Here is a 12,572-nt window from a genome sequence, read left to right as displayed (position 1 = left end):
ATATTATAAAACAAATATTATCTTTTGCTAAATATATTTTTCTATCTTTTACATGAATTATTTACTAAACTGAGGAGAAGTTAATTATATCCTTATTCCGGGTACACCTCTATATTCCATAGATCCATTTTACTGACAACATTCCTATGATTATTGTTCTAAAATAAACTAATAATGAGAATAACAATAAATAAAAAAGAAAAAAAAATGGGTTAGTATATAAAATTAGATTGAGTTTTGTGCTTAATAATACAATTGATGGCAAACTTGTCACTCACCTCACCTAACATGAACATACAATTTTGGACAATAATGCCCTCACCCCAAAACAGTAATGGAATAAACACTATCTTAGGGTAATTAAATTCTCATGATATGCCATATCAAAATAAAATAAAAATAAATAAAAATCAAAACTCATTAAAATAGAAAATTTTGAGTTTAGATAATAATAAGTTAACAAGGATGGATACAATGAGGCAGAGAAATTGAAGTGCTTTTTTCAAGAAGTGCTTCTAGAGTAGTGAAGCACCATTACATGATCAGTTGTTGAGGAATCTGAAAGCAAAGGTGTTGTTGTTGTTGTTGTTGTTGTGTCCCTTGGTGTCCAAATATTATCCCTCACATGTTGCAACGTCAAGAAAGGTAAAAGTTGTTGTCCTTTGCATGTTATCTCTATCTGCAATAATAGTAATTCATGATTATGATTTTTGTAACATGAAACACAAAGGTAATTATTGAAATATTGATTAAACTAATTTGAGTATGATATGAAGTCATGCTGAGTAAGTAGATTACGTAGTACTATAGAAATGAAAAAGATGAGATGTTTGTAAACTTCAACTTTACGCATAAGATTGATTCATAAATCCACTTTGGTTTGTATTTTTGGATTTGAGGGGAAAAAATAAAGTAATTTGATTCCTAAATCTTAAAGCATGCACGCTATATTTGGCCACCCAACCCACGATCTTAAAAACTGCCCTCTCTTTAATCATTATGGGGAGGGGAAGGGACCCATTTAGACTTTCTTCCTAAGCCATAATCATTACCCCTTAGACTTTCATTTTTCTTTTCCATCACATATATACACTAGTACTATTACTATATCACATTTTATTACTATAATAACCAATATGATAACTCATATAAAGTATAAATATTACAAACATCCATGAAAAAAATATGTATTATTAATTTACTAGTATTTTGTAAAATCAACTAATAAATACATATAAGGCAAATACTATGGTAAAAAAAAATCAAATTAAAAAATATGAAAATCTAAGCATAATAATAAGATAGGATATGTGGTAATATTATATCATGCAATGTAGGATCCATGAAGTACGGCGAGGAATAAGTTTAAGTGAAATGTAGGAAAAATATATATGAATTCCACTCATCTAGAAAATGATTTGTTAATATACTAAGAATATACACACCTTTGATTAAAAAATAGTATTGATATTTCTTTGGTTTGTTCCTTTGAAGGGACCTAATCATGGTTTTCTATTACTACTAAACTTTCAAGGTCATAATGCACGTCTCTATCACGTTGCGCCACCGAAACCCTAATGCATGCGAGCGTCAACATTACAACATGAAATAATAGCACTTTTGATTTTACATCATCAACTATAAATAGCTAACAATTCTAAATGTCATGTCAACGAAGAAAAAAAGAAGCTAAGTTCATGCCATATCTTAAAGTATTTGAAAAACCCAAGTTTTATATAAATTAACTAAGTTATATTTATAAAGCTATTTTCAAATAATAGCACTTTATTCTAATAGTTAGTTCGAAATTTTCCTTTACATAATATAGATTTAAATTTAATTATTAATTTAGAGAAAAAAAAACTAAGCCGTCTTCTTTTCTTCAACCCTAATTTATTTTCATCGAATTACTCTTTTAATTTTTTTTCTTTTTATTCAAATAAATGATTTCACATAGATTTTTAGTTCTGTTCTTTGTGATTTCATCGCTTTAGTACGACGTTGTGTTGATCGTCGTCTTATTACACCGTTCTTTATTTTCTATCTTCTTGTGATATTTGTTCAGTTCAGATTGACATATTAGTTTCGACTCAGTACATATTCAATCAATGACTTTGACATCGTCAACACTGCAGACTCGAAAATATGAGTATTTTGAGTATTTCAATTTTGTTATAATCGTAGACTTTGTCACATTTTTTAATCATTTTACCGTTATATGCTAATAACGTGTATATTGTGAGTCTGCAGATTCATTTTTTTAGTTTATAACAATTTTGAACTTATACTATTCAATGTATTTTATCAATTTGAATGAGTGTCAATTTTAGTAAAAAAAATAATTAATTATTAATTTAATATAGTTTGGACCCATATTTACTATTTAGCCATAATATACGGATATACATGTAGAAACCCACATATACATCTATGATACTTTGAATTATATTAAAGTTTTTGTTCTTATTAGAGACTAGCTACTGTGGTAGGTGGAAGATGCTATACATGATGTGGTTCTTTCTTTTGGCTCCATTTATATGAGAGTGCAGCACTTGAAAAATCAATGGAGCCTTTTAAGCCAAAAGGAGAAAAAGGGCCTACATAATAAAATGGGTTTGGCCTTAGCATGACGAGAAGGAGAGGGCATGCAGATAGGTTTTGAGTGGTGAGAATGACACGTCCACGTGTGATTTTCAAAGCCCTAGAATATCATGTTTTACTTAAATCAACAACATTAGACATATCTTAAAGTCAATGCATTCTTTATAAATTACAAAAGCAATTAGGAAAGGTGAAGAAAAAGTGTGGTACAATGAAAAACAATATTGCTTTCTTGAATTAATGATTTCTTAGACTATATAGTATTCTTGTTAATATTTATTGCAAAGATAAATAATTTGTGTCTTTCTTTTCAACTCTTATGAAGATTTCTAAACATCTATCTTATTGTTTGTGTGTTTATTTTTTATAAACAAAGGTACTCCAATTCTTCTATTTTAAAATTTGAATTTTTTGATTTCTCTATTGAGAATGTATCAAGTATGAGTAGTGTGGGTAATAGTTTAATATTGATTAGAAATGTGAAGATTTGAGCATTTATAAGTGAGAGAATCTACCCACCTATCACTTTAAGATTTTAGGTGAATATGTGGTGTGTCTCTCACAAAGGTGTTGCTCTAGAAAAAAGAAGTGTCATAATGTTCAATGCTCCGTTGTGAAAATCTCTCCCAACATATGGTATCAGATCCTGATTCGAGAAAGGGATCGGTTTACTTGTATAAAAAAAGTCAACGGCGCCACAAGGGTGGTGAGTAAAAAACGTTCAGTTGAAAAGTGTCAACGGTGCCACAAAGATGGTGGGTAAGAAACGCTCTATGCGGTACAAGAGTTTTTGGAAGTAAGAAGAGCTTCCATTTGAGGGGGAGCATTGTGCACTCACACTTTACGGAGAGTGTTGAGAATGTAGCAAGTGTGAGTAATAGTTCCACATTGATTGAAAATGTGGATACTTGCGCATTTATAAGTGATAGAACTCGTCCATCTATCACTTTAAGATTTTGGGTGAATATGTGATGTGTCTCTCACAAATGTGTTGCTCTAAAAAAAGAGGAAGTCTCACAATGTTCAATGTTGTCTAGTGGAAATCTCCCATAACACCCTTTATTTTAACTACTTCAAATCACAGTTGTAATTTTGCTCCAAGTATTATTTTTTGTCACACATAAATCGTAGCTAACCTACACATAGGATCTCCAAAAATTTAATATGACTAAGCATTTTGAAATTTTGGACTTTGTGAGAAGTGGAGGGTGTCGATTCGAGCTTGTGTTTTTCGACAAGTTTTCTCAAATAAACTCCAATGAAAATATATGAATATTCACATGAACCTTAAGTAGGGTAATCCCCCGACACACATTATGTTTACTATTAGTGGAAGAAGGTCTTAAGAAGAACAAAATCACTTTTAATAGATACCAGAGTTTGAAAATGGGGAATTCTGATTTGTCAGTCTCTCACATGCAATATGTAAATGATACTTTAATTCAATTGATGATAATTACAAAAGGTTGTCCAATTGGGAATCTCTGATCATATTTATTTCTTATAGGCTTACTTCATCATGAATTAATAGGTCTATCAGTGGTCGGATGGTTCTGATTAATTATATGTTGAGTGTAATATCTATTCTATACATTTCTTTTATGAGAATGTCCGTTAAAGTTTAGAGTCAGTTATTCATATGAAAATGTGGTTCCTATAAGGTGGCTTCAAAGGAGACTCCAAGATGACATAGGTAGGAAGATGTTTATAAGCCTAAGAGGAATTGTGACCTTGGTGTGTGAGAGATGACAATGGTAAACTTCTTTTTTTTTTTAATGTAAATGTCATTAAATATTCATTGTCGCATGTCATTCTCTAGGTTTGGATCTCATTAGGGCATGTCTCATCTTTGAGGTTTCATAGATGGATTTAAGGGAACATCTTCTTTGTGGAAAAATGATGTTTTAAGGGCAATTGTTGATTTGAATTCAAAATACTTTTTTTAGGAGTGGTTAAGGTGAATGGAAAAGATTTAGGTATATGTTAGGCCTCTTAATGATAGTTACAAGAGGTTGTTTATAGTCTAAAATCAACATGATTAACTTGTGGGTCAAACAGGACAACGGGTATATAGTGAGTGGATTCTAAATTTTAGGTGGAGACATAGAATTTTTAGTTTGGTAGGATGACCTTTTGGCTTCCATGGTTAAGACCTTATTAGGGGGATGTTCAGTCTAATGAGGAGAACTCTCGGCAATGGAAGCATTCATTTAAAGGTAGTTACTCTACCAGCTCAATATATTTACCTCTGATTATGGGTGCTCTAGATGAAGGCTCTAAACTATATTAGGTGGTTAAGACTCTAGCTAGAGTGTGGAAGAGTTGGGTCCCTCCAACATTATCGGTTTTTCTTAGAAACATATTTAGTATAAAGTTTTTATGATACATAACTTATTTAGGGGGAGGATTAACATGATTCTTAATTCTATTTCATGGTTTTTTCCAGTACTTGTTAGGTGGAATCAGTTTATTGATTCACTTAAGATATTAAACATAGTATTTTCATATGCTTAAGAATATAGGTGCTTATGACACCAACTATTGTTGACCTTTTTTATGAGTTTGCATTTGGGTTCGGGGAAAAGGATAAGAGAATTAGGGTTTCCTTTACAATAATATGATATTAAGTGGTTTGGTTAATTTGGAAGGCTCATAATGACTTTATCTTTTCTGGAAATATGTCGACGGTAGATAAAGGGGAACAACTTAATAGAAAACTCATAATCTTAATGGAGCTATAAAGAGGATCATCTTCTTTTCAAGAACGAATAGTGAAAGTGTGACATTCACTTCTAAACGCTTTCTTGAGAGTCGTGGTTGACTATTTACCTTTTTTTTTTCTTTGTAGCTCTTTTGGTGGATGTATTTTTTGTACTCGTCTCTTTGGCTTAGAATGTTTTCGGTTGTCGCTTTTGTGGTTGTTTTGATTTTCACCTTCTTATTTCGGACTCCTACTTTTTTCTCTCTTGGTTATTCCTCTTTTTATTGTGTTTTTATGTGCTACTTTTTCTTAGACACAATTCCAATTGGTACTTACTTTGCTTCCATAATTTCCAAATCATTGGCAACATTCACATGCTTGAGTAGTTAGCTTAATTATATATTTTAAGCCATCTTGATCTCAAACTTTGTTAAATTAAGCATTCTTTAATCTTCAACAACATCCATAACTTACAAATGTGGAATATGTGTCTTAACCTCTTGTTCCAACAAAGACCCCATTTCACTCTTCACAACATTTGAGTCTTTGTGTCCATGAAGCCACATGCTTCCCTATTATTGTGAAAAATCCAGGTTCTACAATGATTAGAGGTAAAGTTATAGAGAGTTTATACAGAGTGACACTCTCCATCTTACAAGTCAATTTTATAAGGTTGTGTTATTCTTATCCAAAATTCTAATGTGATATCAAATTCTATCTATTTGAGACACACATTATTTATAACCTTATCATTGGAGACGGAAATCGGAAGAACGTGTGAGCCATTAAAGCGATATTGAGAGGATTCGAGATTGTTTCAGGTGTAGGTGTAAATTTTGTCAAGAGAAGAGTGATTGGACTGAACTTAAACCCTTACTTTATGTCTATCGTTGCTAGTTTTCTGTCTTACAGGGTGGAGGATAGAGCTTTTGCGTTTCTCGGCATTCTTATTGGAGCCAACCCTAGATGAATTAATACGTGGAAGTCTTTGGTGGGGAAAGTTATAACAAGGTTAGCTTCGTGGAAGGGCAAACTCTTATCTATAGGAAGAAGAATCTTGTTGATCAAGTCAGTCCTTAAGAGTCTTTCTATTTTCTTTATGGATTTCTATAAAGCCCCAATTTCTGTTTGGAAAGAGATCGAGAGCATTCATAATAGGTTCTTTTGGGTGGTTCAGGGGAGAAAAATAAGATAGTTTGGGTTGCTTAGAATCAGGTGTGCAAACCGGTTGGACAAGAAGGTCTTAGGGTGAAGAAGATGGATGAGTTCAACATAGCGTTATTGTAGAAGTGGAAATGGAGAATTTTAGTCGAACACGACGCTCTTTGGCTAGAGATTCTTAAAGCTAGATACGAAAAATACCAGGAAAGCAATCTTGGAAGGTAATAGAGCATGTAATACTAAGATAGGGTCTACCTGGTGGAAGGATCTTGTTAACTTTGCTATAGTGCGAATGGTTCGAATTACCTTTTCTCTGACTTTGTGAGTTTTTCTGTCGGCGACAAAACATCAATCCCTTTTTGGTCGGCTCGTTGGATTCATGGTTGTCCTCTGAAGGAATTATTTCTTGATTTGTTCCTTTTGAGTTCTCTTAAGGTTACTTCGGTTTGAGATACAGGATCGTGGGCAGGAGGAGATTAAGTTGTTGACTTAGAAGTGGACTTTAGTAGGAAAAAGTTCTTATTTCAACTGTAATTTTTTTTTCTTTCTATCAAGATCATTTATCTTGTTTGTCCTAGACTCGGTTGGTTTGGATTTTCTCTTCTCTCTTGTATAAATGCTCTTCCTTTATAAGATGAGTTAGAGTACCCCTAATACTTAATTAATTATATTCCTTACTTCAAAAAAAATTTAAAATGTTAACATTCTCTTTCTTCTATAACAAATACTCTATCAATCCTCAAATCTTTAAAATAGTTTTGTTTATAGATAATGTTACTAATTAATTGTCAATTACTTTTTTTTTTTCATAAATTGTTATTTGAATCCTAATTTTTCAATTCCTTCACGCTCAAATCATTTGAGCTACCCAACCATCTAAAATCTGTTAAATGGCTGATTGACTCATGTTTATACCAAGTTTAAAATTCCTCTTTGCATGCAAACTCTTCGCACCCTCTTCATCCATGTTTTCCCTCCAATAAAAAACACCTATAGAGAATCTACATATTTGCCTCCCTAATCATTCAATCATGTGTGAGATTTGCCGTTTTGGGCAGCATGGAACCTCCTAACCAGCTATCCATATTCATATTTTATAAGCATTGATTTAGCTTATAAAAAACCAACTAGTCTTAGGTTGACTACATCATAACATCAAACATGCATGCAGCTACATAGGAGAATGTTGAGTGCGTTACATATTCTAAACATAGAACAACTCAAATTAATTATACTAATTATCATCATTATTAAGATGTTGTAGAGTCTTAATCTGATCTTAAAAGCATGAGTTGTAAGGGAAAGAATATTGCAATAAAATAAGGAATATTTGGAATGAAAATCAAATCAAAACTAGAAAGGGTTGACCTAAGGGTAACTTGCATGAAATTATAATGGAATGTCTATTGCATGTGTCCTGCAACCTAATATCATATTTATTTAGACATTGTTTGGTAGGTAATGCAAACCATGAACGTATAGTGGACAACAATTTCAAATTAAACAATCAACACTATTCTTTTGATTCACATTGAGGCAATATTTATAATAAAAAAATAGTTATTGTTTTATCTCACAAGCCTAGTCTTTATTGTTTATATTCTTTTTTTTTATTTGAGTATTTTTTGTTATATATATGTGGTATTTTCTATTTAGTTTTTTATTAAAATGTAATTTTCTGTTAAAAAAAATAATAATAATATTATGATCATTATTCTATTTGTAGACAAATTTTCCTTGCCTTTAGTTTTTCTTTGCCAAAAATACTCATTTTTAAAAATAGTAAGTGTTAAAGTTTTGAAACATTTTCTGGTTCTTATAAAAATACTTCCTTATGTTTTTATTAAAAATATATATTTTATATTAATTGAATAATTAATTTATTTGATTTATATATAAACCGGATATATTAATTATTAAATAAATTTAAAAATTAAATATTTTTTTATAATAGAGACTAGGGAAAATAGTATGAATGAAAGTAACAAAATTCATATTTATTTAAAAGAAACATGAAGCATCTTTATAAGTTTGAATCACATTTAAACTAAATCCTAATACATATTTAATTAAAAGAAAGCAAAACCTATATGATATCATCTTTAACATCTAATCATTGCACCATAGGTATTTTTTCTAGGTCATCTTTAGATTTAGCTAGAAATAATCTTAAGGGCATGCATGATTATTATTATACTATATTTAAGATCCAAATACACATGATGCTTAATTCATTTCTTGTATATGGATTCAAACCTTTTATTAAGCAATTATGAGGCAACAAGTAGTAGTGGTGAAACTCTATGATGAAGTGTATGCATGAAGTTTTTCAAGTTTCATTCATGGTGGACACACAATAATGTCACTAATGCATAATAATATCACTCAATGCATGGCCTCGTGCACATAAATATCATCATCAATTTTATCTAAAAGCAAAGTACACAAAAAAAATCACCAACCTATGCAAAATACAACAATATTATTTCCATATATATACTTCAAATCATTAGCTTTCAACTAAATCATGCACTATATATTCTTAGTATACATATTGAAGAAAAATCTTCATAGAAAAAGAGCTTCTTATCTTAAGTCTTTATAGAAAACTTATATTATATATTTTAACTTATAAGATTTTCCTTTTGAATAGTTACGGTACACCTAACTTGATAATACCTATAAATTTCCACTTCCACCAAACTTAATACACAAAACATAAAACCCTATAATATATTTGTTAAGTTGAACACACATTCATTTGAGTTTGGAACTCAAATAAAACACAAATGGAAAATGACTTCCAAGAAAAGCACTTCTTACCAACAACATATTGTTATTGTTGTTGTTTTCTCCTTAAATACTTTTTTTCTTTCTTCTTTTCAAAATGACTTATCCATATCACATATAGATAAGCACATTTCATTACCTTACTCCTTAATTAGATACTAATAAGGGAGGGATTAGAATTTAGTTGCATGAATAAAATAAATACTAATCTTAGCAAGAAAACACATTATCTATATTAATTAATTAACACATAATTAAGATTAGTTATGAATTAAGTACCTCTGATTCGCTCTCCAATTTGAGTTTGTTAACCAGATACTTCATGAGCAACCTAACTGTCATTCTTCCATCTCTGAATATAATTTTTTTCCAAAAGTCAAAAAATATATTTTTTTCATAAATTTTAAATATTGAACAGCATTGATTATACACTTACAAGACTTCAAAAAAAATGTATAGAAAAAAACTAGCTAAGAAATTAAAGAAAAAATTTGATGATCACTTACTTGATTCTAAGATAGTTCTTAGGTATTTGAGGCAAAAATGGTTCTTTCACTCTGCATTATTATTATTACAAATAAAAAAAAACTTATTAATTTATGACAAAATAAATAAATTTAAAATATTTTGCAAGAAGGAAAAATGAATCAAATATTGATTAGCTTACTGATTTTGTGAGGCTTGTAGCATAAACCATATTCCGGAATGAGGTCGACGAGGAGGATCGACGACTCGAAAAGTGAGATGAGATGATGAGCTAGGTCCAGCAATATCAAATTGATCAAATCCAGAAGAAGAAGAAGATGAAGGAAAATGAAAAGGTGATGCATGATGATATTGAGGATAATAATTAGGTCTTAAAGAAGAACAAGATTGCGAGGAAGAAGAAGATGGAATGTAAGATGTAGAAGAAGCCATAATTGCCATAGAATGTGGTAGTAATGGACCAAATGACCAGTTATGTGGAACTAGATGTTGTTGATGACTATAACTTGGCCCGGCTGGCATGGACATTGATATGGACACGGACGATGAAGAAGAAGACGGTGTTGTTTGTTCGAAAAACATTGAAGAATTAAAAGTAGAGCAACCTCTGATAGAAGGTTGCTCTAAATCAGGGCGTGATAACAACTCAAGCTCCAACAGATTTGTTGGAGCTTGAGTCTCATCAGCGTCGTGTTTTGTAGTTGTTGTTCTCACGACGGTGTTACCTATGCTTAATTGAAGCCAGTTGTTGGTGTTATTGTTGTTGTTTGATTCTCTTTCTTGTTCTTCGTTTTCCTTTGAGGTAGAAATAGTTTCTCCTTCGGGTTCAGGTTCGGGTTCGAGTTCGGGTTCGTTATGACGACGAGCGTTGAGTCTCGAAAACGATTCCTCTTGTTCAGCCATGTGCTTGAACAAAAATTCAGATCTTAAACAATTATTATTGTAGTTGTTGTAATCTTCAACAAATTGAAAGTGGTTCATATCACTTGTTGTATTGTTGTAGAAAACATAATCACCATTAGTTTTGTTGCTTTGAGAAGGAACCATGGTCATGATGAACAAATCTCAAAACAAGCCATGGATGATGATGATGAAATAAGAAGAAGAAGAGAAAAAGGGGTTTTGAATCTTGGATTTATATTGTGAATAAGAGAAATTTGACATGATGATGATGATGATGATGATGATGAACAAAGAGAAGAGATATTAATAGTAACATGGTAGCCACATAAATATGATGAACTATAGATTATAAAGGGTTGAGTTTGGTGTTTGAGAGGTTCCTTTAATTCTTGCAAATCTCACTTTCTATTAATTCTTTTTGTTTGGAAGTTTGTGGGGTAAACTATTTGCAGAAGCTATAAGAGAGAGAGAAAGAGAGAATAAAGAACAAAGGATGGAGGTCTCTCTGTCAATTGAATAAATAACCATATCATATAGTATAGTATATTTTATGTATGTTTATACATAATATTATACTTTACAATAAAATAATATACATAAGTAAGGAATCATGATAAGGAAAATGAAATAATATTAAATACTATTTTTAGAAATTGTTCAACAATTTCTTATTCTTGAAACAATAAATTATTTTATTAAAAAATATTTACTTACTCAAAGTTGATAGTGTCAAAGTTAACTTATAATTAAATATATATTTTGAAACACCAAAAATATATTATTAAGATGAGTATAATAGGTATTCAAACCCATATAAAATCAAAATATATTATGAAGAAGAGGAACACAAATTTAATAAACTCACAAGGGTTTATCCTCCTAGAAAAAAAGTCTAAGATTTATAGACCCTTATCCTAAAGGTTAAATGAACTAACAAATTTGACAAAAATAAGATTTTCATTTATTTTGATTTATTTTTGTAATTCATCTAAATTGTATAAAAAAAGTTTAAAAATCTATCACATAATTTTTAAAATTTTGTATTTGAATAACACATTATTTCTAGAATAACCAATGAACCCCTCTTAATTAGCCATATATACAATTTTTTCTAAAAGAATTATTAAATGGAAAAATAATATATATAAATATAAATAAATCCATAAAAAAAAGTGGACTCAGATAATCAAAGATTTGCGTAGTTAAACACATTGAAAAACAAAAAACAAAATAAAATAATCAATAAAAAATCCGAAAACTAATAAGACAACAGGGAAATAACTAAAAAAAACTCAAACAGGATCATTCTTTAAAAGAATTTAAATTAGATCTCAAATCATCAGAACCACGGTCAACTAAACATTTTAAAATGAAACACCAAAACTACTTTTCAATAATGATTGATATAATCTATCAGTAACATTTTTTTTTCAATTTGAGGTTTATAATTAGGATAAAATATTTTTTTCTAAGAAGAAAAAGTAAATCACAAATATAATTAATCCCTATAAGTTAGTGTATAATTTATTTATTTAAATGGAGGGGTGGACAAAAGAGAAGGGTCCTGCCAGCCAACACTTTAGGGCCATGTTCCAAGGAGAAAATGACCATAAAGGGTCTCACCCTTTTTGTTTTTCTTATGTCTCTAAAAGCTCCTTTTTAGCCCTAATCACCTTCTACTTCCTCATTGATTTCCTCATAATATTCCATAACCATCAAAATAATTGTCTATTAAAAAAATTAAAAATCTTTAATCTCATAAATAAATACAAATACTAGTACTTTCTAAAAGAAAAAAAAATCCATAAATATTTAATTTTCTAAATAAATAAATTTATTATGCATGCTTCTTTATTTACTCAAAGTGATTCTAATGGATGGACTTATTCTGAACATTCAACTGCATGCTTTTTGAATAATGCAACTTTTC

The 12,572-nt window shown here is 30.2% G+C and overlaps 1 protein-coding gene across 1 annotated transcript; it reads right to left on the bottom strand.

Annotated features, from left to right (window-relative positions):
- Window positions 1–208: 208 nt before the first annotated feature.
- On the bottom strand, window positions 209–11,131 carry LOC127128356 (protein LAX PANICLE 2). Its single transcript, XM_051057610.1, has 4 exons — window positions 9,921–11,131; window positions 9,760–9,810; window positions 9,533–9,605; window positions 209–679 (listed from the first exon to the last, which is right to left on the bottom strand). The coding sequence occupies exons 1-4, from the start codon at window positions 10,790–10,792 to the stop codon at window positions 503–505; spliced, it is 1,173 nt and encodes a 390-aa protein (XP_050913567.1). The 5' UTR covers window positions 10,793–11,131; the 3' UTR covers window positions 209–502.
- Window positions 11,132–12,572: the final 1,441 nt, after the last annotated feature.

Source organism: Lathyrus oleraceus, chromosome 3, assembly GCF_024323335.1.
Source record: "Lathyrus oleraceus cultivar Zhongwan6 chromosome 3, CAAS_Psat_ZW6_1.0, whole genome shotgun sequence".
In the NCBI taxonomy this organism is placed as follows: Eukaryota; Viridiplantae; Streptophyta; class Magnoliopsida; order Fabales; family Fabaceae; genus Lathyrus; species Lathyrus oleraceus.
This window is presented reverse-complemented; position numbering and strand designations above follow the sequence as displayed.

What these genes read in the sequence shown, in the direction of transcription:
- LOC127128356 (XM_051057610.1), bottom strand. Translation starts at nt 10,792, where the DNA reads ATGACCATGGTTCCTTCTCAAAGCAACAAAACTAATGGTGATTATGTT. An exon ending in AAGAACTATCTTAGAATCAA is followed by an intron (nt 9,606 to 9,759) that starts GTAAGTGATCAT and finishes AATTATATTCAG; the next exon opens with AGATGGAAGAATGACAGTTA. An exon ending in AATTGGAGAGCGAATCAGAG is followed by an intron (nt 680 to 9,532) that starts GTACTTAATTCA and finishes CTATTATTGCAG; the next exon opens with ATAGAGATAACATGCAAAGG.